The 25,666-nt window shown below is 40.0% G+C and overlaps 2 protein-coding genes across 12 annotated transcripts in view; one reads left to right on the top strand and one right to left on the bottom strand.

The window, feature by feature from the left end:
• The window catches only part of LOC127505693 (protein adenylyltransferase SelO-like), a 557,335-nt gene that overhangs the window by 260,200 nt on the left and 271,469 nt on the right, over nucleotides 1-25,666 (bottom strand). The gene's annotated exons all lie outside the window — the stretch shown is intronic.
• LOC127505694 (serine/threonine-protein kinase pim-2-like) lies at nucleotides 2,087-21,515 on the top strand. Of its 11 annotated transcripts, none has more exons than XM_051881428.1 (11): nucleotides 2,294-2,956; nucleotides 3,223-3,393; nucleotides 17,693-17,797; nucleotides 17,899-18,204; nucleotides 18,597-18,797; nucleotides 18,983-19,077; nucleotides 19,226-19,276; nucleotides 19,521-19,902; nucleotides 20,002-20,181; nucleotides 20,812-20,951; nucleotides 21,212-21,511. In XM_051881428.1, the coding sequence occupies exons 1-10, from the start codon at nucleotides 2,926-2,928 to the stop codon at nucleotides 20,943-20,945; spliced, it is 1,656 nt and encodes a 551-aa protein (XP_051737388.1). In that variant the 5' UTR covers nucleotides 2,294-2,925; the 3' UTR covers nucleotides 20,946-20,951; nucleotides 21,212-21,511. The 11 variants fall into 11 exon arrangements, with proteins under 11 accessions (XP_051737391.1, XP_051737389.1, XP_051737390.1 ...); XM_051881427.1 differs by having other exon boundaries at nucleotides 2,300-2,956; nucleotides 17,887-18,204; nucleotides 21,212-21,510; XM_051881434.1 differs by lacking the exons at nucleotides 2,294-2,956; nucleotides 3,223-3,393 and adding exons at nucleotides 8,988-9,072; nucleotides 17,220-17,261 and having other exon boundaries at nucleotides 17,887-18,204; nucleotides 21,212-21,509.

The raw sequence follows: 25,666 nt of genomic DNA, 5'->3' as shown, positions 1-25,666 counted from the left end.
TTGATTAACTCTGCAGATTTTGGTGTGTGTATATATATATATATATATATATATATATATATATATATATTTGAAGAGTTTGAAGCTTGTATGTTTAGGTTCAGTAATTTCACTTTAATGGCAATTAATAGGTCCCTTTCATTAAAGTTAAATAACTTAACATAAACATACAAGCTTGATAAAAATGTTCATTTTAGAAGAAAATTTCAGACGGCACTTAGTGTTACATTCACGCCTTCCCGGACTCCAGTTCCCAGAATCCTCCTGTTCCGCACTCCTGTTTGCACTTCCCTCATCAGTCTTCCCGCCATCTCCCCGGATTCCCAGCACCTGTTGTCCTCGTCAGCACTCCCTTTAAGTTGGACTCACTCACTGCACTCCTTGTCCGTTATCTTGTTTGATATGTGTGTTCACGCTGTTTCTTAGTTCCTGGATTGTTCAATAAAGCCCATATAATTGTGGATTTCCGTATTCGCCTCATCTATACAGCACAGCACATAACACTTAGAGGCTTTTGCATCTGAACTCTTCATATATATATATATATATATATATATATATATATATATATATATATATATATATATATATAAAACCATTCATAGAGGAAGTGGGTAAACACTGATTATCATAGGACTCCAAGCTTATCCCTGATTGGTGGAATTGGTGTTACAACTCTCCCCATGTTACAACCATATCTGGTCTCCCCCTAATTTATACTACATCCAATACATTCACATATCCAATCAGCATCTAATTAAATTTGTTAGCTTAATTTCATTATTTCTTCACTTATGAAAACTGCTGTTGATTTAAAAAAAGGCCTCCCATTCTTCAACATTTTGTACACAAACACCTCTTTCGTTGCGTGTGGTAATGATTTTATAGTATGATTTGCAATGCACTTATACTAATTTCTCATACTATTTAGGATAGTTAATATGCAAATTAATATGCCTTTTTTAAATCAATCTGGAAGTCTAAATAACACTTAATATAGCACTACAGAACACCTCATCAATTCTGCTCTAGTGGTTTTTTCTAAACATTTTACTTCTTTTGTGGTGTACTGACATCTAGTGGAAAAAGAGCAACATTATTAGTAAAGGTAAAGTACAATTCTTATTTACTTAAGCAGCATTTATAGTCATGAGGTAAGGTAAACAAAACCCAAAGCCTGATAAACATCATAATGCTAACATTCCACACAACATTATATTATAACACCATTACACTTTGATATTTTGTTGGTTTACTTAAGTCATGATATAATAACCAAAATACAACATCTTCCAAATGTCTCATGCCAACATCCTAGTGATATCTTAGTCCAAATAATAGTAGGTGAAATTAGTATATAAGTGCATCCCAAATCACACTACAAGATCATTAACACAGTCCCTTATGCAACGAAAGAGCTGTTTGTGTAAAAAAAGATTGAAGAATGAGATGGGAGGCCATTTTTATATGAACAGGAGTTGGCTGCATCCTACCATAAAAGTGAAGAAATAATAAAATGTAGATGCTGATTGGATATGTGAATGTAGTGGATGTATAAATTACTACTGAAATTATTCAATTAAACATTGATAATAAAAACACCGCTAGAAACATAAATTGCTTTGATCATAAACTGTTTTTTTCCCCGCAGGCTATATTCAGCGTGAACAATTAAAAACTCCCATAATATAAACTGACCACAATAACTGTACATTTGTAGCCTACATAACATCTATAAATCTCACATTTGTAAATTAGCCTACATAAACTGTACGCTTGTAAATAACATCTGTACATCCATTAAAACAATTATATTTTTTTCCCCTCTAGTTTCCTACTATATTATGTTGCATTATTTAATTTTTTATTTTCCAACATTATTTTAAACAGTATTGTTGTCTTGTTTTCCACTAAAAATATCTTAAGGCTTGTTTTCAGAGAATATTGATATTATTTTCTCGACACAACCAGCACTGATATTTTTAAAACAAAACAATTTTCTCGCAAGCTCATATTTTTCTGTTTGTTTTCAGAGTCCTTTGAGTCTCTCTTTAACGTGGGAGAGATTATTGGATCCGGAGGATTTGGCAGGGCAAATTTGATGGCAAAAAGGTAAATCTTACCGAATGGTAAAACATTTTGCTCTTGCATGCATCAAAACATATTTAAGACATTTAACAGATGGTTTAATACTTGGTGCAAGGTCAGCTGCTTGAATCCTTTTACTGTTATTGATTTTTTTTTTTTTTTTTTTTTTTTCAGGTTGCCATCAAGCGGATGCGGCCTTTGTAAGCTGGCCAAAACCGTAATATATTTTTTCCCTCTAGTTTTCTACTATATTATATTGCATTATTTAAATTTTTGTTTTCTCATATTCTTGTTATATGTCATCTCTACTGTATAATTCCTGTGTACTGTATGTCTGTCTGCACTGGAGTTCGCTCACGTGCTCTGCTCACACACGCGACTTCAGGTGTGAGTGATTCAAATTTTAGTTGCTATAGCGACGCGTGATACGAAATCAGACTGAATATATACACACTCGAACGATCGCTATTTGTTGGTTGAGAGACGAGGCGAATTCAGAGACTTTTGCAGAGCATTTTCAGTGCGAATCTTGTGATTTTGAAGCTGTTTGGAGGATTTCTGAAAGGAGACTTTTATTCTAGAAGGACATCGGAGGATATATCCTTTACATAGAGTTTCATTTTTTAAAGAGTTCATATTATTTCTAAGGACAGTTTTATTTTATTGTTCTTTTCTTATTAGAAGGAGTTTGGTGTTTCATTTACGTTATTTTTTTTATTTTATTTTATTATTTTTTATTTATTTATTTTTGGAGGTGGGGTATTTCTGAGGAGAGTTGTATTTTATTCTTTTTTATATTGTATTTTGTATTGTTTTTTTATTGCAGTTTGGAGGAGGATGTCGAAGGCTCACAGGGGTGAAAGAGGAGGTGAGTGCTTTAGTTTTTCATTTGTTTATGGTATGATGTTGTACAATGATTGACTAAATTAATGTGAAGAAAAGAAACTTGTGCAAGGGAACCCATTTGATCCCCCAATTTTCCCAGCTAGGTGATCACATGTATTTGTGATTCCTTGCATATGAAATAAATTTGCAATTTGAGTAACTATAGTACTAATTTGTAATTGACCACTGACATTGATTATTGATTATTATTAAAACATTACTAACTATGTGATATCTGAAATATTCCAGCCTCCAGATCCAGGAGAGCTGCTTCCTCTCAGACGGCCGGTCAGGAGGTTTGGAGACCCGGTTCTGATGACCGCCATCAGGATCCGCTGCCAGACCAGACCCGGACGCTGAGCCAGGAGTTACCTGGATATTTAACACCTCTTCCCTCTGAGTCTGTTTTTGTGTCCACAGGTCAGGATCACTGGAGGAGGAAGTGGCAGAGCAGCAGCCAGCAGAGCCCAGATGATGGACGTCCATCCAATCCTTTTAAAAGACCTGCTACATGGTCTCGCAGAGGTCAGAATAAACTTTTATTAAAGGAGTTATGGCTCAGTTAATACATTGATTATTGATATTATTAAAAAACAGTTTTTGATGTTTGAAATATCCCATATGCTTCACCAGGCATCATGTCCACAACATCTTTGTCCCTCTCTGAGGACAATGTAAAGAGGCGGTTCTGTAGAGAGTCATTAAGCCTGAGCAGCAGAGGCTCGTACAGCGTCTGTTGGAGGTGGAGTGGTGATGGATCGGAGAGCCCAAACGAACAGGGCAGTTGTGGCAACCGCTGTTTGTCCAGGTCTGACAGCCTCGAAGAGTGGATGAGCCCTCCGCTGCCAGGTCAAGTTCCTGTTGAGCCAACAGAGACTTCAAATGGCCGAACTGCCCAGGGTGCCATGGAGTCTTCTCCTGTGAACAAGAGCTCAGCAGGTGAGATTTAAATGAGGCTGGGCTGTGTAAAGTGTACAGATCAATTGTACTTGCGCTGTCTGACACACACCCGAAACACCCGCTTCTCAGACAGCATACAATCCCGAAAACAATTTTTGGTTTGCGACTTATTGCGCGTGAATTGTCGAATAAACACAAAATTGTCAAAATGTCCTGGCGAGTATTACAGAGTCGGTTATGTCATTAATAAGACATTGCTATGTATTTGTTAAAAGTTTTAAATATAAATATATATTAAATCTATTTTAAAATATGGCCCATGTGATCTTTGCCATTACCAGAACTGAGCCACATGTGCCAGAGTTGGCCAAATGAAGCCTGGAAATGTATATTTCCTTTAAGCAGGCGGATAGCTTGGAAATATTTCCATTACTTTGGATTTGTAACATTACAGTTAAGAATGTAACAGTAACAGTTCTATCATTGCTTAATTTGAGGTCAGAGATGTTTCTAATAGTTGTGTTTTCTATTTTTCTTCATTTCAGAAAAACCTACAGAATGGAGGAAGAGGAAAAGATTTCGATCTTTCTTGAAGATGCTGTGGAAGGCCATGAAGAGTCCTTTCAGCTGCTGTTGCCACAGTAGTGCTGTGGATGTTGTGGAGCCTTTTGTCCCTCCACCAGATCTGGAGCCGTCAGCTGATCCTGAGCCGTCACCTGATCACTCCGGAGTCAAGACAAATAATGGTAAATCGCCAGTCATTATTTCTTCAACATTATTTTAAACAGTATTGTTGTCTTGTTTTCCACTAAAAATGTCCTAAGGCTTGTTTTCAGAGAATATTAATATTATTTTCTCGACACAACCGGCACTGATATTTTTAAAACAAAACAATTTTCTAGCGAGCTCATATTTTTCTGTTTGTTTTCAGAGTCCTTTGAGTCTCTCTTTAACGTGGGAGAGATGATTGGATCCGGAGGATTTGGCAGGGTGTACGAGGGGACACGCAAATTTGATGGCAAAAAGGTAAATCTTACCGAATTGTAAAACATTTTGCTCTTGCATGCATCAAAACATATTTAAGACATTTAACAGATGGTTTAATACTTGGTGCAAGGTCAGCTGCTTGAATACTTTTACTGTTATTGAATTCTTTTTTTTTTTTTTTTTTTTTCAGGTTGCCATCAAGCGGATACGCAAGACTGCCAACAACCGTTATCTTGATATTGTAAGTTGGCCAAAACCTGAATGTGCGTTTAGTTGTTTAAGTGCTGATTACTGTAGTTAATACACCTGTAGGAAGCATTAGGTGTGAATATAATAGACAAATAAGCCTAGAAGTGCCAAATAACTTTGAGCTGAAAAGGCTCTGTTGAACACATCTACAAAGATCAAAGAAAAGTACAATTAAAAATTATGTTTTCTTCAGATTTTTACCCAGCTAACCTTCTGTCTGCTACTTTTCTCTAGCCTGGGCATCCCGAACCTCTCGTTACAGAAGTGGCGCTGCTGCTAATGATGAGGCGAGAACCCATAAGCCCCTACATCATACAACTGTACAATTGGTTTGAACATCCTCGAAAATTCACTCTGGTTATGGAGTACCCTGAACCCTGAGAGCTTGCTGGACTTCATCATTCGTCATCCTCAACTGGACGAAACAACAGCACGGGTCATCATGCGACAGGCTGTGCTGGCAGTACAACACTGCATTGAGCATGGCGTTTTTCATAATGATGTTCATGCGCAGAACTTCCTGTTGAAGAAAAACACGTTAGAGCTCAAGCTGATAGACTTTGGCTGCGGTCAGCTGTTTAGTAACGATGGCTACGAGAGCAACATATACCTTGGTGAGCATTTTGAGAGTGTGGAAACCTGAATGTAGTGACTTACTGATTATTTGACGCTTTAAAAAAAATCCTTAACAATGTGCAAATGTCTGCTTACAGGATTACTGGATTACTGCCCACCTGAAGTCTTCGCAGAACCGAGATTCCACGCCGTCGCAGCGAACGTCTGGGCTCTAGGAGTGTTGTTGTACGAGATGGTGAACACATGTTCTCCTTTTTGGGATAGAATGGAAATCAAACAAGCTAAAGTTACATTTCAGAACACCAACTTATCCAAAGGTGAGTGAATAATATTGATAACATTGATCAACACACACATAAAGCAAAGGCTCTGCACAGAAACTGTTAAAGGTGAAGTATGTAAGATTTTTTTTATATATAGCTCAATGTATAGCGAGAGTTTGGGGCGTGGCTACTGTAGCCGGTGGAGTCATGGGAAAATAAATTCAGCTTTAGTTACAGCAGTGAAAGGCAAAACTCGCTGCATTAATAACATCAAAGATTAAACGGATCATGAACACAATGAACAGAGTATTGTGATGCTATGCGCTACAAAGCATGCTTCAGTATCATACAGCATCTTCATGCACCCGATACATTTTCATAAAGACAAATGCAACACAGCTAAAAGTATTCCTGATATGTTGGACCTGAAACATGCCTTCACAAGAACCAGTAAGAGCTGCGTTTGTGATGTTTAAGTTGTGGAAGACGTGATGCGCGAAAGGGACGTTTGCAAGGGTTTTCGAAAATGTTTTATTTTGTAATTCCGCTCTAGGTGCCACTAGTGTCGCAGAAACTACATACTTCACTTTTTAAGTAAAGATAAGGAACATTTTACATTATATTGATCATGTTGTAGGTGCTGTTTTCATAGATGCCAAGTCACATGGTCATGACTAACCAGCTCTCTCCTTATTAAAATTTGTACAGAATGCAGTGATCTGATTAGCCAGTGCCTAACCCGGGATCCAACTAAACGGCCGACATTAGAGCAGATCTTACAACATCAATGGATTAGAAATGATCTAGATTGAAGAAGCTCAGGAGATTCACTCGATCAGTGATTTCAGGTGTGAGGAAGTGTAACAGACAGAGTAGGATTATTATCATTTGTCTTCAATTCTAGATGATTTGTAGTGAGATTGTAATTTGTTTTTCATTGTAATGTTCTTGTTATAGTCCAGTCAAGTTTAATTTATATAAGGCTTTATACAATACAGATTGTTTCAAAGCAGCTTCAAACAGGAAAATAACAGAATCAGTGATGCAAACAGTATCAGTTCTGTTGTAAATTAGCTTTAGAAACATTCATGAGTTGACTTGTTCATATAATCTTTGTATTGGATAGGAAATAACATGCTTGCTGTCCTTGGTGGAGGACTTGAGCTCGAGACTTGACCCGAAGCCTGAAGTCCAACCCCAACCTGACAGGAACTCAAGCCGCCACACCAGAGATCAGAGCCTGTCCACGTCTGAGCAAGAACAGAGAGACTGCAAGACATCAATTCATCACAGACACATTTGCTTTGTTTTTAAGTCAAATCAAGACATCTTTATTTATATAGCACTTTTTTATATGACCAATCTGTATATATGTATATATATAATCTGTATATGATCCCTTTGAATAAATGCTTTTAATGAATACAAAAGGAGAAATGCTTTTAAACAGTCTGCTTCATTTAAACAGGTGCACCATTCCTTTAAGATAAGTTTCAGTACCAGCACTTAACATTGATTAATTACATTTGATTTCTGTACACAATGCTAAAGTAAGGGTAACACTTTATTTCCATGGTCCTCTTTTGACACATCTATACTAACATCTTTATCTATACTAACTATAAATAACTTTGCAACTACATGTCAACTAACTAGAGTTTTAGTAAACTGTCTGCTTAATCTCTGCTAACACTTTATTTTGATGATTCCTCAACATTCCACTGACTATAAGTAGCTTTGCAACTATTTTTCTGTCAACTTATTCTACTTAAACTAACCCTAACCTAACAGTTTACTACAGTCTACTAATACTTTAATGAGAGTTAGTTGACATGTAGTTGCAAAGTTGCTTATAGCTAATAGAATGTTGAGGAACCATCAAAATAATGTGTAATCAACATAAATAATATTAACTAACAGTGAGGAATACATGTTACATGTTAAACTACAGCTGTTTATTGTTAGTTCATGTTAGCTCAGTACAAGTTTTGATTTAAAAAATATATTACATTGAGATTAATAAATGCTTCAGAAGTTTAATGTATTATGTTTATGTCAATTCACCTTTATTAGTGCTTTATTCAATACAGATTGTTTTAAAGCAGCTTTACAGTGATAACAGGAAAATAATTATTCAGTGATGCAAACAGTTCATTTTGGCTGTACAGCAGCTCTAAAAGAAATTAGTGTCATTGTTCAGTGTTGATTCAGTTCCGTTGTAAAGATCGTCAATTAATAAATTAGTTAATTTCATCTATAAATGTTGCTCAAATTAGCTCAAATGGGAAATGTTAATAATTATTTGTAACTTGGTATGATTAATTACGAATATTTGGATCAGTTAAACGGATTAACTTGATGTAGCTACATTAACATTACAATCAATTAATCAGTTTGTCAGTATTGATCATTATTGGTATTTTTCATGGCCACAGATAAATAATTCTTTCTTAGCATTTACAATGCTCAGAGCGTGAAACAAGATCAATCATTTAAGTGACATTTATCTGCAGGCAGGGAGTCAGAACCAAATTATGTATTGTGCACAAGTTTATTAACTAAATCATGAACAACAAATCCAAACACACACAATCCCACATACAGTACATGGGTAAAATGGGAAATGAAAGAATGAACCAAAAAATGGAAACAGGGAATGAGGCTATGGAAAAGAGTTATTTACCATGAAAAGAACCATCAGCTTATTATTTTCAGAGCACCTCATTAAATGTATGATACTTGCATGGCTGTTTGCAGTGGAGGCAGTTTGTGAAGTTCCTGAACAAGGATTGTGATGATTCCATGAGTTTCAGTCAATTTCTTCTGCGTCGAATGAAGAAGTTGTGATGAACTTGCATGGTTAGTTCAACTCTGTTCTTGTTGAGGGAGAGAGAGTTCTCTTTCGAAGGGAACTCTACTCTGCTTTTGAAATGCTATGGGGAACGTCACACGTGAACAGATGTCTGAAAGCCAAGTATCAAATCTCTCCAATCCTATTGGCCGGCGACAGCCTATGACGTCATCATAGTGCGACCCGGAAGTATACAAGGAGTGCCTAGAGAATCAATCAGTATCTTTTCGTCTTTCGGGACTGTTGTGTCTGATCGCTTTACAATCGAATCTGGTAAGGAATATTTTCTATCATGTCTGACAAACGTTTCAGGAAGTGTGCTGACCCATGTCCAAAGTTTTTGACACCTGAGGACACACAAAACCTGTGCGTTTTCTGTTTGGGCGAAAAGCACGCACGGACAGTGCTTGAGGGTGCTGTCTGTGTTAACTGTGAGCGTTTTCCCATGAAGACGCTCCATTCCCGCCTGTCACTCTTCTCGAGGGAAGGGGCGGCGGCATCTGTGCCTGGTGGTTCTGGCCCCGCTCGCGCGGAGGCAGAGCGGTGGCTGAAATCATGAGGCTCGCAGGTGGAGCTCGCTGAGGAGTTTGAGAGAGGCGTTAATCTTTCTCAGCCCCCAGCGGCTGACGGGGATGAGCTGCTGGATGATGATGACGTCCTTTCTTTGACGTCATCGGATCCAGCAGCGAGTGCTCTTTTGGCTGATAGCCCCAGAGAGCAGGAGATGGTGGTTGAAGAACAAGCAGGTGAGCCTGCTGGTTCTTCTAAGCCTCCCTGCCCTGCGTATGCTGAGCTGCTGGAGGTTATGGAGTGCGCTTCTGGCAGGCTGCAGCTGCCTTGGGAGCGCGTTAGGAAAGAAACCGCACGCGGACGGATTGACGAGCGGTTCCTTTCCGGCCATGGCCCTGCAGCTCCCGTGAGCCTTCCATTCCTTCCCGATCTTCATGTTGAGATCGAGAAGGCATGGAAAAACCCGTATTCGGCTCGTATTCATCGACATCAGCGAGCGAACTTCGCTGATGTTGAGGGATTGAGCCAGCATGGGTATGTGTCGATGCCCCCTATTGATGAAAGATCAATGGCGGCGATGGTGGCCACGGAGAGACGTCTGTGGTTGAACCTGGCGGACATCGGGGAGAAAGAGAAGGGCTTTCTCCTCGATGCCCCGGTGTCGCCCTCTGAACTTTCTGGCACCTCCGTCGAGGCGGTGGTTGGAAAGTTAAGGGAGGCGAGGGCGCGCTCGGTAGCGTTTAGAACCTGCATCCCGCTCAGATCCGAATCTGGGCTCAGACAGCCAGGAGGTCCTGGTCCATCTCGAGCTGAGGCTCAGAGACAGGTCCAGAGGTCCAGTGTGGCCACTCGTGCTCCTCCTCCTCCCAGGAGTAAGTCGCAGAGACGGCGTGACTCGAGGAGGAAGAAGCAGGATTTAAGGAAGGTGATCGATCGCAGACGCCAGCAGCGTCGGTAATCGATTCCCTCTCTTTGCGAGGGCGACTTTACACCTGCCCTCGCCCCTTCTTCCTCCACCTCCTGAGCTATGGATTCATTTAACGTGCTCAGGTGCTTCTTGAACAGTCAGGCTGATGGCTGGGCCCATGATGAAAATTTTTACAGGCCTGCCTTCTGGCTTGATAGTGAAAGAGGCTCTTTTAGGCTTCAAAGTACCCTAGATTCCATCCTTCTATGTGAAAAGTGAAGGAAAGAAGGAGTCTTCGGTCTTCGAGCTGCAGGAAGGTAAGCTGGGTCTATATTTGTGTTTCAAAATATGTTGACCTTGTTTTCCTGTATAGTTTTTCCTGAGCATGTAGTCGGGAAAAGTATAGGGGTTTTTGGGCAAACTGAAGTTTGTTAGGTTGGCTAGAATGATATTTGTGCCGCCTCTTAGCCACCATTTTGTAGCGTAGCTTCTCCTCTGGTTTTAGCTAGAGTAAGTTTGAGTTGGCACTCGTCACTTCAGTTACATCTATGTTTATTGTCGGCCTCTGGCCACCTGACGTTGTTTGCTGCTTGCTTCGTGCGGCCTTGCAGGCCCACAGCTCAGCGGCCTAGGCTAGGACTAGGATTAGGTGTTTTTTGTAAAAAATAAATCCCCCTTTGTTTTACTATCCCTTCTTAGGTTGTATATTTCCTAGTTCTGGCGTATCCTCCTGAGGGAGTTGTTAGGCCATATGCCCTTTTTCCCCTTGTCAGTGTAGGTGCAATGGCTGAAGTCAACAGCTAGATAGTAGGCTGTTGTGAGCCTCCCTGATGCTGTTGTTTCAGGTGGTAGGCCCTTATCTTTGCGTAGATAAGTTTATGCTGTGTATGCTAGGCCCCACTTTCTAGAACCTCATTCATGCTATGAATTTGTCTTTCCCCTGAGCCCCTTTAATTAACATTCAGGTTTGAGGTTATGGTGCAAGCTTATTTAGCTCCCGTTCTCTAAGGTTCAGTACAGATGTTTTTCTGTTTGGTGAGAGCATTTATCCTTTCTAGATAGCATGTGTTATATCAAAGCATTATGTTTGCTTTGGGTTCTAGTTTTTGCCCTACATGTATGTGAGCTTTACTCCTAGTGCTGCCACAGGTTAACACCTGTTCTCATAATTAGTAGGCTTGTGTCTTAGTCACCATGCTCTCAAACAGAGGCTATTTGTGTAAAAAAAAAAAAAAATGTTGAGTGCAGGGAACCTCACTTTCAGTTTTGGTTCTGTTAGCTACCTTTGGTTTGATCACTGCCACAACAGCTATATTGCATATACTGTAGGAGTTGTAGGCTCTATCAGTTTGAGCCTCCTTCTAGTATGGTAGCGTGTGTTTTACAAGCGTTGTTGGTAGATGTTCATGAGTTTTGCTCACTTAATATTTCGCACTGCCACAGGTTTATGCCGTGTCTGTTTGAGGTAGTAGGCCTTTTAGGCCTCCTTCAGACCTTGGTAGCATGTTGTTGTGCCCTTTGTAATTGTAGTTGGTAAATTGCCTGTTGGAATGTGTAGACTTAGCTTAGGTTGTGTTAAGCTAGTTACCCACAACTGTTGGTTGGGTTTAGAGCTGGTCTCCTTTGAGCTTGGTCCCTTTATACCACTAGCTGACGCCACGTGTTGTTGGAGTTGTAGGCCCCGTTTAGGTCTCCTTTCAAATAGCATGTTGGCACAGTTCTGTGTTGGAATTTGTTTCGCCGCCATTGGCCACGCCTGTCTCTGCTAAATATAGGAGTAGGCCCTCTTTGTGGCCTCTCTCAGAGTATTGTGGCGGACTGTGTACTCCTCTTGTTTAAGAGTAAAAGGTGCATTACTGAGTGTATGGCCTGATGGCTTGTGTGGAGATAATAGCCACTAGCCGATGCCACGTGTCTTAAGTTGTAGGCCTTCTGGGCCTCCTATAGAAACCTCTTTGTGGCCTCTCAGGGTGAGTTTATTTAGTAAACCTTACAATGGTTCGGTTTTTCTACATTTGCTCCCTTGAGCTTGGTAGCACTTCCACGAGCTGATGCCACGTGTCTGTTTGGATTCTTAGACCTGTCCTGAGGTCTCCTTGGGACGCAATGGCGTATGTTCTACTCCTCTTGCTTAGAGAGTAGAAGGTTTTTTACTGAGTATGTAGCTTGTTGTTTTGTGTCGGTTTCTTTAGCTCTAGTCGAGCTAAATAGCTACCTTATAAGTAAGTTGGTTCTATTTTGCTCCTAGAACTTTAGTGGCCACTAGCTAACGCCACGTATCTACAAGTAGTAGGTGTATGTAATGTGTACTCCTCTGGTTTTGAGAGTAAAAGGTGTTTTACTGAGTACACTACTGGATGGCCATTGGCCCAGGTTGAGTTGATTTGGTAACCTCTCTGTAGTTCGGTTGTTGTCCACCCTGGAGCTTGAAACACTGCCACGAGCTGACGCCACGTGTCTGTCTGAAGTTGTAGGCCCGTTTTCTGGGCCTCCTTTAGATCATGATGGCGTATGTTGTACTCCTCTTGCTTCTAAGAGTAAAAGGTGCTTTTACTGAGTACACTGCTTGTTGGATTGTGTTAGGTAGACTGTCGTGTTGGCACTTTACAGTTTTATCTGCTGTTACTCTCATGTGGTAGATGCTTGCTCTCAGCAAGATAGGTGTTCAAGGTGTGTGGCCTTGATAGGCCTCCCTTGGATCTTCCACTCCCATTTCTGGGGCTGTAACTTTAGCAGCATATCATGTATGGTTTTCTACTCTGTGTAGAACTATGGTCACGTGTAAGGCCCCTTCCTGGCCTCCATGATTGTGTGCCTACAGTATGATCTATCTGTTAGGTCGAGCTTTGTACTCCCCTGTTTGGGTTTCCTATATAGTGCTTAGCTCCCTAAGCTGGTCATTGGTTGAAGGCTTCTATGATTCCTCCCGTTTTAAGACCAGCCCCCAGGCTGGTTTGTGCTCCCCTTTATCAGGGTTTCTTTAGCGCACAGCCTCCTCAGTGCAAATAATCAGGCGCTGAGTAGATCCTAGGATTGAGCAGAGTTTACTACCCTCAATAAGAGGGTAAGAAGCACTCAGCTGAGTTCTGCTCTCCGGGATGCCCGTCTCTACGCTCGGGTTTGAGTTGCTTACTGCCTTTCTGCAGTCGCTCTTACACGCTGTCTTCTCTGAAGAATGCGTTGTTGAGACTCTGTATACAGACAGGTTGCTGGCCAGAGATTAGGTTTTTTGTCAGACCAGGTCGGCCTCCCTGGTGGCATTTGAGGGTGACTATGTCCCCCTTCTAGTGGCTGGGTGGGGTTCCTTTCGGATCCCTGGCCATATTCCCTTAAAGGGACCTTCTTTCTTCGGAAGATTTGGTCCCACAAGCCTTGTAGCAGCCTTGCTAGGCTTTCTGCGGAAGGCCTCTTTGAGGTTTAGCTTGGGCTGTTGGCCGTAGGGAATGCTGTCACTAACAGCCTTTGTGTGACCTGAGGGTGAGTTGCTCTGGCGTTTCTTTCGAAATTGCTTTTACGTTTGTCTAGCCATTTGGCATTCACTCCCCTCAAGCATGGCAGCGTGGGTATATCGTTCCCCATAGCGTTTCAAACGCAGAGTAGAGTTCCCTTCGAAAGGGAACGTCTCAGGTTACGTATGTAACCATGATTCCCTGAGAACAGGGAACGAGACTCTGCGTTTCCTTGCCATGCTCCGGGGCTGCCTGCTGAACAGTCCCTCAGACGATAAGATACTGACTGATTCTCTAGACGCTCCTTATATACTTCCGGGTCACGCTATGATGACGTCATAGGCTGTCACCGGCCAATAGGATTGGAGAGATTTGATACTTGGCTTTCAGACATCGGTTCACATGTGACGTTCCCCATAGCGTTTCAAACGCAGTGTCTCGTTCCCTGTTCTCAGGGAACCATAGTTACATACGTAACCTGAGACGTTCTCTCTCTCTCTCTCTTCATGAGTAAGCACATGGCTGGTGTTACTACTACAGTTACTGTTTAAAAGCGACAGCACAGTCAGGGCTGCAAGAAAGACAGAGATTCAATTTTTTATATTTAAGGTTTTGGATATCCGTTTGGAATTATTGCACTCAGGCCTATATCAAGTATAAATCACCCCGTTATTCTAAATCTCAAATAATTCCCTTCATACCTAGTAGTCTTAGAGCCAGGGCCGGATTTACCTCATATTTTGACATTGTGGCAAAATAAATGTTTTGCCTATGTCACACTAGTCAGTGGATTTCCCACAATACTCTGCGCTATTTTAACCTTCCTGTGCTGTGCTGTGCAGCTGACATACCACACATTTACACAGTGACAAAGGATACTTAAATTTCTACAGGAGTGCCATATATCAGCAGCCGAGAGGAGAGTCCGACCTGCTTCAACTTCCTGAGGAGTTGAGTTTGTTGAGCTTTCTTCACCAGGTGAGACGTGTTAAGAGCCCAAGTGAGGTCTGCTGTGATGTGGATGCCCAGGAACTTGATATTATCCACACGCTCCACTTCCACCCTCTGTATGAGCAGTCGAGCATGTGCTGTCCTTCTGAAGTCCACAATAACCTCTTTGGTTTTAGTGGCATTCAAAACCAGATTATGTTCTGAACACCACAGGGCCAGGTGATGGATCTCCTCTCTGTTGTGGTTCTCATCATTGTCCGATACGAGACCCACTACAGTGGTATCGTCAACGAATTTCACAATGGTGTTTGAGGCATGGATGGGGTGCAGTCGTGTGTGAAAAGAGTAAAAAGGGCTGGACTGAGTACGCATCCCTGCAGAGTTCAGAACGAGGGTAGATGATGTATTATCCCCTATTCTTACCACTTGTGGTCTGCTGGTTAAAACGTCTCTGATCCATGAACACGGTGAGGTGGGCAGACCTAACTTAAGGAGTTTGTGTACCAGTTTGTGGGGAATTATTGTATTAAACATAGAGCTGAAGTCAACAAATAGCATCCTAACATATGTGTTAGACAGCCCCAGATGGGACAGGGCTGTGAGGAGGGCTGTGGTGACTGCGTCCTCTGTAGATCGGTTCGCCTTGTAAGCAAACTGGTGGCTGTCTAGTTCAGGAGGTATAATGTTCTTAATGTGCTGCAGGATAAGTCTGTGCATAAATCCGGCCCTGCGCTAGGTCCCACTAGTGTTGCAGAAACTACATACTTCACCTTTAAAATAATGTTTTTATAATTCATGGAATTATTAATTTTCAAAGCCTTAATTATTCATCATAGCCTGAAAGCTAATTGAGTACAATCATTTAATGAATTTACAGTTTATTGCAATTGACCCCCCTTCAATTCAGTGGCCTGGACCCACCCAATAAATAGTTGGTCATTTTCCAAAAAGATGTCTCATCACACTTTAACTTTGTTTATTTAGTTAAAAGAATGATTTCCATGGTCAATTGCAGGCCGTTTCCTAGTCTCCCCTCTCCCACTTGTCAAAATGAAAAGTTTGATTCATCAGTTTCTGTTAGTCCCGCCCAGGAAGTAATGGTAAGATTTCCACGTTTGTGGAATGTGGAGTTGAATTTGAAAATTATTAAACAAATATGATCGGTCGATACTTTAAACGCCTAATTTGGATATATAGTTGGATATGTACTGCTGCAAGAAACCAAGCAATGAAACCGCGCAATTCCCATAACAAGACATTATTATGATGAGATCATCTCCGTGTAGAAAGTAGAAACATTTATAGTGTATAGTTATAGTTAAAAGATTGTAAACATTAATTCATATAGTCGCTGACATGCAGAAACCTCGTATCTACAAATTTCATCATTTTTATTTTTTTCTCCATAAATCATTACTATTGGTCACCCCTTACGTCTCTAGGTTGTAAAATATTTAACCAATGAAAAGTATTAAAAAGAACTTGTGACTAAACCTCGTAACTCCATTGGCTCTTCAAACTGTCAGTCAAACCTCATAACTCCACATGCCTCTATCGTGAATGAAGTGCTGCACGCTTTGGAGGGAGATCTCTGCTTGTTTACAATATTAGGGTAAATAAAGAACTGTTTGTTTGAATAAGTACAGCGTTTTCTTTACTCGAGAAACTCTCTCTATAAAAACTAGTGTTTGAGGAGCGGAGAGAGTGTCTTAGTCTAGCATTTGTCATCGAGTCATAGCCAGTACTGTCTTAAATAGTCTGTGCGTAGCTTATCTGGTCTGACCATATATAAATTCATAAGTTCATGAATGTAGGTTATTTGCTGTTTTGTAACTTTGAACTTAATACTGCGCTGCGTATTTTTTTTTTTTTTTTTGTCTGATAATTTGGCATACAGTTTTCATACTCGATATGATTAGGCCTGTATGATTTCCTCACCCTGTTTCATGAAGGCCCACCCGCTTCAACATTTCTGGCCTCATGCACTTTAGACAGAAGCAATGACGCTTTTGCTCAATTATGAATAGGCCTAATAAAAATTTTGGACACGATGGATTTTAATTCCACGGATTATAATAATAGGAAGAATAATTGTTCAGAAAGAATAAATGTAATATGTATTAAGAAAACGTCAAAATTAAGTTAGTAACTTCAATAAATGTGTTCAGATTCGATGTGCGCTCACGCGCTCTGCTCACACACGTGACTTGAAGTGTGCGTGCGCGTATGAGTGATTCAAATTTTAGTTGCTATAGCGACGCGAGTTATGAATTCTGACTGAATATATACACACTCGAACCGATCGCTATTTGTTGGTTGAGAGACGAGGCGAATTCAGAGACTTTTACGAAGCTTTTCCTGTGCGGATTTTGAAGCTGTTTGGAGGATTTCTGAGAGTTTTATTCTAGAAGGACATCGGAGGATATATCATCTACATAGTTTTATTTTTTAAAGAGTTCATATTATTTCTGAGGACAGTTTTATTTTATTATTCTTTTTTTCTTTTCTTTTTTTTTTCTTTTTTTTTATTATTTTTTTTTTTCCTGAGGAGATTTGTATTTTATTCTTTTTTATATTGTATTTTATATTATTTTTTATTGCAGTTTGGAGGAGGATGTCGAAGGCTCACAGGGGTGAAAGAGGAGGTGAGTGCTTTAGTTTTTCATTTGTTTATGGTATGATGTTGTACAATGATTGACTAAATTAATGTGAAGAAACTTGTGCGAGGGAACCCATTTGATCCCCCAATTTTCCCAGCTAGGTGATCACATCTATTTGATTCCTTGCATATGAAATAAACTTTTCAATTTGAGTAACTATAGTACCAGTTTGTAATTGACCACTGACATTGATTATTGATTATTATTAAAACATTACTAACTATGTGATGTCTGAAATATTCCAGCCTCCAGATCCAGGAGAGCTGCTTCCTCTCAGACGGCCGGTCAGGAGGTTTGGAGACCCGGTTCTGATGACCGCCATCAGGATCCGCTGCCAGACCAGACCCGGACGCTGAGCCAGGAGCTACCTGGATATTTAACACCTCTGCCCTCTGAGTCTGTTTTTGTGTCCACAGGTCAGGATCACTGGAGGAGGAAGTGGCAGAGCAGCAGCCAGCAGAGCCCAGATGATGGACGTCCATCCAATCCATTTAAAAGACCTGCTACATGGTCTCGCAGAGGTCAGAATAAACTTTTAGTTATGGCTCAGTTAATACATTAATTATTGATATTATTAAAAAAACAGTTTTTGATGTTTGAAATATTGCAGATTCTTCACCAGGCATCATGTCCACATCATCTTTGTCCCTCTCTGAGGACAATGTAAAGAGGCGGTTCTGTAGAGAGTCATTAAGCCTGAGCAGCAGAGGCTCGTACAGCGTCTGTTGGAGGTGGAGTGGTGATGGATCGGAGAGCCCAAACGAACAGGGCAGTTGTGGCAACCGCTGTTTGTCCAGGTCTGACAGCCTGGAAGAGTGGATGAGCCCTCCGCTGCCAGGTCAAGTTCCTGTTGAGCCAACAGAGACTTCAAATGGCCGAACTGCCCAGGGTGCCATGGAGTCTTCTCCTGTGAACAAGAGCTCAACAGGTGAGATTGAATGAGGCTGGGCCGTGTAAAGTGTACAGGTCAATTGTACTTGCGCTGTCTGACACACACCCGAAACACACGCTTCTCAGACAGCATAAGATCCCGAAAACAATTCTGTTTTGCGACTTATTTCACGTGAATTGTCGAATAAACACAAAATTGTCAAAATGTCCTGGCGAGTATTACAGAGTCGGTTATGTCATTAATAAGACATTGCAATGTATTTATTAAAAGTTTTAATATAAATATATATTAAATCTATTTTAAGATAAGGCCCGTGTGATCTTTGCCATTACCAGAACTGAGCCACATGTGCCAGAGTTGGCCAAATGATAGTTCTAATAGTTGATAGTTCTAATAGTTGTGTTTTCTATCATTTTTCTTTATTTCAGAAAAACCTACAGAATGGAGGAAGAGGAAAAGATTTCGATCTTTCTTGAAGATGCTGTGGAAGGCCATGAAGAGTCCTTTCAGCTGCTGTTGCCACAGTAGTGCTGTGGATGTCGTGGAGCCTTTTGTCCCTCCACCAGATCTGGAGCCGTCAGCTGATCCTGAGCCGTCACCTGATCACTCCAGAGTCAAGACAAATAATGGTGAATCGCCAGTCATTATTTCTTCAATATTGTTTTAAACAGTATTGTTGTCTTGTTTTCCACTAAAAATATCTTAAGGCTTGTTTTCAGAGAATATTAATATTATTTTCTCGACACAACCAGCACTGATAATTTTAAAACAAAACAATTTTCTCGAAAGCTCATATTTTTCTGTTTGTTTTCAGAGTCCTTTGAGTCTCTCTTTAACGTGGGAGAGATGATTGGATCCGGAGGATTTGGCAGGGTGTACGAGGGGACACGCAAATTTGATGGCAAAAAGGTAAATCTTACCGAATTGTAAAACATTTTGCTCTTGCATGCATCAAAACATATTGAAGACATTTAACAGATGGTTTAATACTTGGTGCAAGGTTAGCTGCTTGAATACTTTTACTGTTATTGAATTCTTTTTTTTTTTTTTTTTTCAGGTTGCCATCAAGCGGATACGCAAGACTGCCAACAACCGTTATCTTGATATTGTAAGTTGGCCAAAACCTGAATGTGCGTTTAGTTGTTTAAGTGCTGATTACTGTAGTTAATACACCTGTAGGAAGCATTAGGTGTGAATATAATAGACAAATAAGTCTAGAAGTGCCAAATAACTTTGAGCTGAAAAGGCTCTGTTGAACACATCTACAAAGATCAAAGAAAAGTACATTTAAAAATGATATGTTTTCTTCAGATTTTTACCCAGCTAACCTTCTGTCTGCTACTTTTCTCTAGCCTGGGCATCCCGAACCTCTCGTTACAGAAGTGGCGCTGCTGCTAATGATGAGGCGAGAACCCATAAGCCCCTACATCATACAACTGTACAATTGGTTTGAACATCCTCGAAAATTCACTCTGGTTATGGAGTACCCTGAACCCTGCGAGAGCTTGCTGGACTTCATCATTCGTCATCCTCAACTGGACGAAACAACAGCACGGGTCATCATGCGACAGGCTGTGCTGGCAGTACAACACTGCATTGAGCATGGCGTTTTTCATAATGATGTTCATGCGCAGAACTTCCTGTTGAAGAAAAACACGTTGGAGCTCAAGCTGATAGACTTTGGCTGCGGTCAGCTGTTTAGTAGCGATGGCTACGAGAGCAACATATACCTTGGTGAGCATTTTGAGAGTGTGGAAACCTGAATGTAGTGACTTACTGATTATTTGACGCTTTGAAAATTTTTTTTAACAATGTGCAAATGTCTGCTTACAGGATTACTGGATTACTGCCCACCTGAAGTCTTCGCAGAACCGAGATTCCACGCCGTCGCAGCGAACGTCTGGGCTCTAGGAGTGTTGTTGTACGAGATGGTGAACGCATGTTCTCCTTTTTGGGATAGAATGGAAATCAAACAAGCTAAAGTTACATTTCAGAACACCAACTTATCCAAAGGTGAGTGAATAATATTGATAACATTGATCAACACACACATAAAGCAAAGGCTCTGCACAGAAACTGTTAAAGGTGAAGTATGTAAGATTTTTTTATTTATATCTCAATGTATAGCGAGAGTTTGGGGCGTGGCTACTGTAGCAGGCAGAGTCATGGGAAAAGAAATTCAGCTTTAGTTACAGCAGTGAAAGGCAAAACTCTCTGCATTTATGCCTTCAAAGATTAAACGGGTCATGAACACAATGAACAGAGTATTGTGATGCTATGCGCTACAAAGCATGCTTCAGTATCATACAGCATCTTCATGCACCCGATAAATTTTCAAAAAGACAAATGCAACATAGCTAAAAGTATTCCTAATATGTTGGACCTGAAACATGCCTTCACAAGAACCAGTAAGAGCTGCGTTTGTGATGTTTAAGTTGTAGAAGACGTGATGCGTGAAAGGGACGTTTGCAAGGGTTTTCGAAAATGTTTTATTTTGTAATTCCGCTGTAGGTGCCACTAGTGTCGCAGAAATGACATACTTCACTTTTAAAATAAAGATAAAGAACATTTTACATTATATTAATCATGTTGTAGTCACATGATCATGTCTAACCAGCTCTCTCCTTATTAAAATTTGTACAGAATGCAGTGATCTGATTAGCCAGTGCCTAACCCGGGATCCAACTAAACGGCCGACATTAGAGCAGATCTTACAACATCAATGGATTAGAAATGATCTAGCTTGGAGAAGCTCAGGAGATTCACTCAATCAGTGATTTCAGGTGTGAGGAAGTGTAACAGACAGAGTAGGATTATTATCATTTGTGTTCAATTCTAAATAATTTGTAGTGAGATTGTAATTTGTGTTCATTGTGATGTTCTTGTTATAGTCCAGTCAAGTTTAATTTATATAAGGCTTTATACAATACAGATTGTTTCAAAGCAGCTTCAAACAGTAAAAATAACAGAATCAGTTCTGTTGTAAATTAGCTCTAAAAACATTCATGAGTTGACTTGTTCATATAATCTTTGTATTGGATAGGAAATAACCTGCTTGCTGTCCTTGGTGGAGGACTTGAGCTCGAGACTTGACCCGAAGCCTGAAGTCCAACCCCAACCTGACAGGAACTCAAGCCGCCACACCAGAGATCAGAGCCTGTCCACGTCTGAGCAAGAACAGAGAGACTGCAAGACATCAATTCATCACAGACACATTTGCTTTGTTTTTAAGTCAAATCAAGACATCTTTATTTATATAGCACTTTTTTATATGACCAATCTGTATATATGTATATATATAATCTGTATATGATCCCTTTGAATAAATGCTTTTAATGAATACAAAAGGAGAAATGCTTTTAAACAGTCTGCTTCATTTGAACAGGTGCACCATTCCTTTAAGATAAGTTTCAGTACTAGCACTTACCATGGATTAATTACATTTGATTTCTGCACACAATGCTAACGTAAAGGTAACACTTTATTTCCATGGTCCTCTTTTGACACATCTATACTAACATCTTTATCTATACTAACTATAAATAACTTTGCAACTACATGTCAACTAACTAGAGTTTTAGTAAACTGTCTGCTTAATATCTGCTAACACTTTATTTTGATGATTCCTCAACATTCCACTGACTATAAGTAGCTTTGCAACTATTTTTCTCTTAAACTAACCCTAACCCTAATATTAGCTCAGGTGCAATTAAAAGATGCAAGTTTTGATTTTAATATAACATTGAGATTTATAAATGCTTCAGAAGTTTAACTTTTTTAATTTTTTTTTTTTTTTTTTTTTTTTTGCCAAGTCACATTTATTTAGTGCTTTATTCAATACATATAGTTTTAAAGCAGCTTTACAGTGATAACAGGAAAATAATGATTCAATGATGCAAACAGTTCATTTTGGCTGTACAGCAGCTCTAAAAGAAATTAGTGTCATTGTTCAGTGTTGATTCAGTTCCTTTGTAAAGATCGTCAATTAAATTAGTTAATTTCATCTATAAATGTCGCTAATTAGCTCAAATGGGAAATGTTAATAATTATTCGTAACTTGGTATGATTAATTACGAATATTTGGATCAGTTAAACGGATTAACTTGATGTAGCTACATTAACATTACAATCAATTAAGTATTTTTCATGGCCACAGATAAATAATTCTTTCTTAGCATTTACAATGCTCAGAGCGTGAAACAAGATCAATCATTTAAGTGATATTTATCTGCAGGCAGGGAGTCAGAACCAAATATGTATTGTGCACAAGTTTATTAACTAAATCATGAACAACAAATCCAAACACACACAATCCCACATACAGTACATGGGTAAAATGGGAAATGAAAGAATGAACCAAAAAATGGAAACAGGGAATGAGGCTATGGAAAAAAGTTATTTACCATGAAAAGAACCATCAGCTTATTATTTTCAGAGCACCTCATTAAATGTACGATACTTGCATGGCCGTTTGCAGTGGAAGCAGTTTGTAAAGTTCCTGAACAAGGATTGTGATGATTCCATGAGATTCAGTCGATTTCTTCTGCATTGAATGAAGAAGTTGTGATGAACTTGCATGGTTAGTTCAACTCTGTTCTTGTTGAGGGACAGAGAGTTCTCTCTCTCTCTTCATGAGAAAGCACATGGCTGGTTGTAGATCGAGGCAGTACAGTGTGGGAAACTGTCACACTGTACAACCATGTTTAATAAATTATCATTCATGAAGTTGACGTGATATTTTATTCAAATTTCATGTGTCTTTAAAAGCGAGATGACGCTACAACGCTCTTGCCCAAGTATCGAAGCACTCAAGCCGCTGCTCCGTTCCTGTCAGCGATTTGGCCATGAGTATGCCGATTACTTCAGTTACTGTTTAAAAGCGACAGCACAGTCAGGGCTGCAAGAAAGACAGAGATGCAATTTTTTATATTTAAGGTTTTGGATACCCGTTTGGAATTATTTCACTCAGGCCTATATCAAGTATCAATCACCCCGTTATTCTAAATCTCAAATAATTCCCTTCAAACCTAGTAGTCTTAGAGCCAGGGCCGGATTTACCTCATATTGTGACATTGTGGCAAAATAAATGTTTTGCCTATGTCACACTAGTCAGTGGATTTCCCACAATCCTCTGCGCTGTTTTAACCTTCCTGTGCTGTGCTGTGCAGCTGACATACCACACATTTACACAGTGACAAAGGATACTTATATGGCACTCCTGTAGAAATTTATCAGCAGCCGAGAGGAGAGTCCGACCTGCTTCAACTTCCTGAGGAGTTGAGTTTGTTGAGCTTTCTTCACCAGGTGAGACGTGTTAAGAGCCCAAGTGAGGTCTGCTGTGATGTGGATGCCCAGGAACTTGATGTCATCCACACGCTCCACTTCCACCCTCTGTATGAGCAGTGGAGCATGTGCTGTCCTTCTGAAGTCCACAATAACCTCTTTGGTTTTAGTGGCATTCAAAACCAGATTGTGTTGTGAACACCACAGGGCCAGGTGATGGATCTCCTCTCTGCAGTGGGTCTCATCATTGTCCAATATGAGACCCACTACAGTGGTATCGTCGACGAATTTCACAATGGTGTTTGAGGCATGGATGGGGTGTAGTTGTGTGAAAAGAGTAAAAAGGGCTGGACTGAGTACGCATCCCTGCAGAGTTCAGAACAAGGGCAAAGGATGTATTATCCCCTATTCTTACCACTTGTGGTCTTTTGGTTAAAATGTCTCTGATCCATGAACACGGTGAGGTGGGCAGACCTAACTTAAGGAGTTTGTGTACCAGTTTGTGGGGAATTATTGTATTAAACATAGAGCTGAAGTTGACAAATAACATCCTAACATATGTGTTAGACAGCCCCAGATGGGACAGGGCTGTGAGGAGGGCTGTGGTGACTGCGTCCTCTGTAGATCGGTTCGCCTTGTAAGCAAACTGGTGGCTGTCTAGTTCAGGAGGTATAATGTTCTTAATGTGCTGCAGGATAAGTCTCTCGAAATATTTCAGTATGACAGGGGTCGAGCAACTGGGCGACAGTCATTGAGGCAGGTGACAGCTGACATTTTTGGCACAGGTACAATTTTGGAGGATTTGAGGCAGACAGGGACTACAGAGAGCTGCAGGGAGAGGTTAAAAATGTCCTGAAACCTCTCTCTGCAGCTGGCTGTAGTCCCCGTCTGCCTCAAATCCTCCATTATGAGGTTTGACCAACAGTTTGAGGATCCAATGGAGTTACAAGGTTTAGTCACAAGCTCTTTTTAATACATTTAATTAAAAAAATAAATAAATAAAAAAAATATTTCTCCTCATTGTAACTGAGAGTGCCTATAATACCTGTGCGTAAATCCGGCCCTGCGCTAGGTCCCCACTAGTGTTGCAGAAACTACATACTTCACCTTTAAATTAATGTTTTTATAATTTATGGAATTATTAATTTTCAAAGCCTTAATTATTCATCATAGCCTCAAAGCTAATTGAGTACAATCATTTAATGAATTTACAGTTTGTTGCAATTGACACCCCTTCAATTCAGTGGCCTGGACCCACCCAATAAATAGTTGGTCATTTTCCAAAAAGATGTCTCATCACACTTTAACTTTGTTTATTTAGTTAAAAGAATGATTTCCATGGTCAATTGCAGGCCGTTTCCTTGTCTCCCCTCTCCCACTTGTCAAAATGAAAAGTTTGATTCGTCAGTTTCTGTTAGTCCCGCCCAGGAAGTAATGGTAAGATTTCCACGTTTGTGGAATGTGGAGTTGAATTTGAAAATTATGAAACAAATATGATCGGTCGATACTTTAAACGCCTAATTTGGATATATATTTGGATAAGTCCCCGTGAACTGGAAGTTGCAAACGACTTTTCTCCAGTGTTGTGACGTATTTCCAAGTGAAACAGAATATTGAATAGAGGGCAGGGTTTTATTTTAACGCTCCTCCTCTCCATCTCTCGCTCATAGCAGACTAACGGTCGGAGGGGAGTGGTTTAAGCGTTTTCAACCCAAGCCGTCAAACTGATGTCATTAGAGAAGGGGCACCGTTGCAGAGGGGAGGAGCATTTTCAGATTTTGATTAAATATTATGAAGCCAAACTATTTTTTTGTGTGGATTGACTTGCACTGATGAATTGTTCACCACAAAACTAGCAATTTGAGCTAACAAAATAAATAAGGTCAATTTTGATTTCATGTGTACTTTAAGGTTAAAATAAGAGTTTATGCACTTTCAGTGATTTTAATAGAAACTGTGAAACGTTTGTTGTGTTTAAAGAAGTTATTTATATAGGTGTTTTAAGGAAAATCTTTCTAAAAAAGAAAAAAGGGTATTTTTAATTCACTGTTGATGTTAACATTGAGGCTGTAGGTGATTTACTGTTTAGGAATTTAAATACCTTTTTAACTGTGTTGGATATATTGTATAGTTGGGCGTTAATCTGATCATTTTAAAATGACAGAATTAAATTGTTCTCTTGATAATGTTGAATGTGAAAGGCAGATTAATAGTC

Source organism: Ctenopharyngodon idella, chromosome 23 (genome assembly GCF_019924925.1).
Source record: "Ctenopharyngodon idella isolate HZGC_01 chromosome 23, HZGC01, whole genome shotgun sequence".
Lineage (NCBI taxonomy): Eukaryota > Metazoa > Chordata > Actinopteri > Cypriniformes > Xenocyprididae > Ctenopharyngodon > Ctenopharyngodon idella.
Note: the sequence above shows the minus strand (reverse complement) of the source record. Positions and strands in the feature narration are given on the sequence as shown.

Excerpts from the sequence above, each read along its gene's own strand:
- LOC127505694 (XM_051881427.1), top strand. The coding sequence starts at position 2,926 with ATGTCGAAGGCTCACAGGGGTGAAAGAGGAG. Across the intron at positions 3,394-17,692 it reads GTCTGTTTTTGTGTCCACAG|GTCAGGATCACTGGAGGAGG; the intron begins GTCAGGATCACT and ends TTGTGTCCACAG. Across the intron at positions 19,903-20,001 it reads CGAGAGCAACATATACCTTG|GATTACTGGATTACTGCCCA; the intron begins GTGAGCATTTTG and ends GTCTGCTTACAG.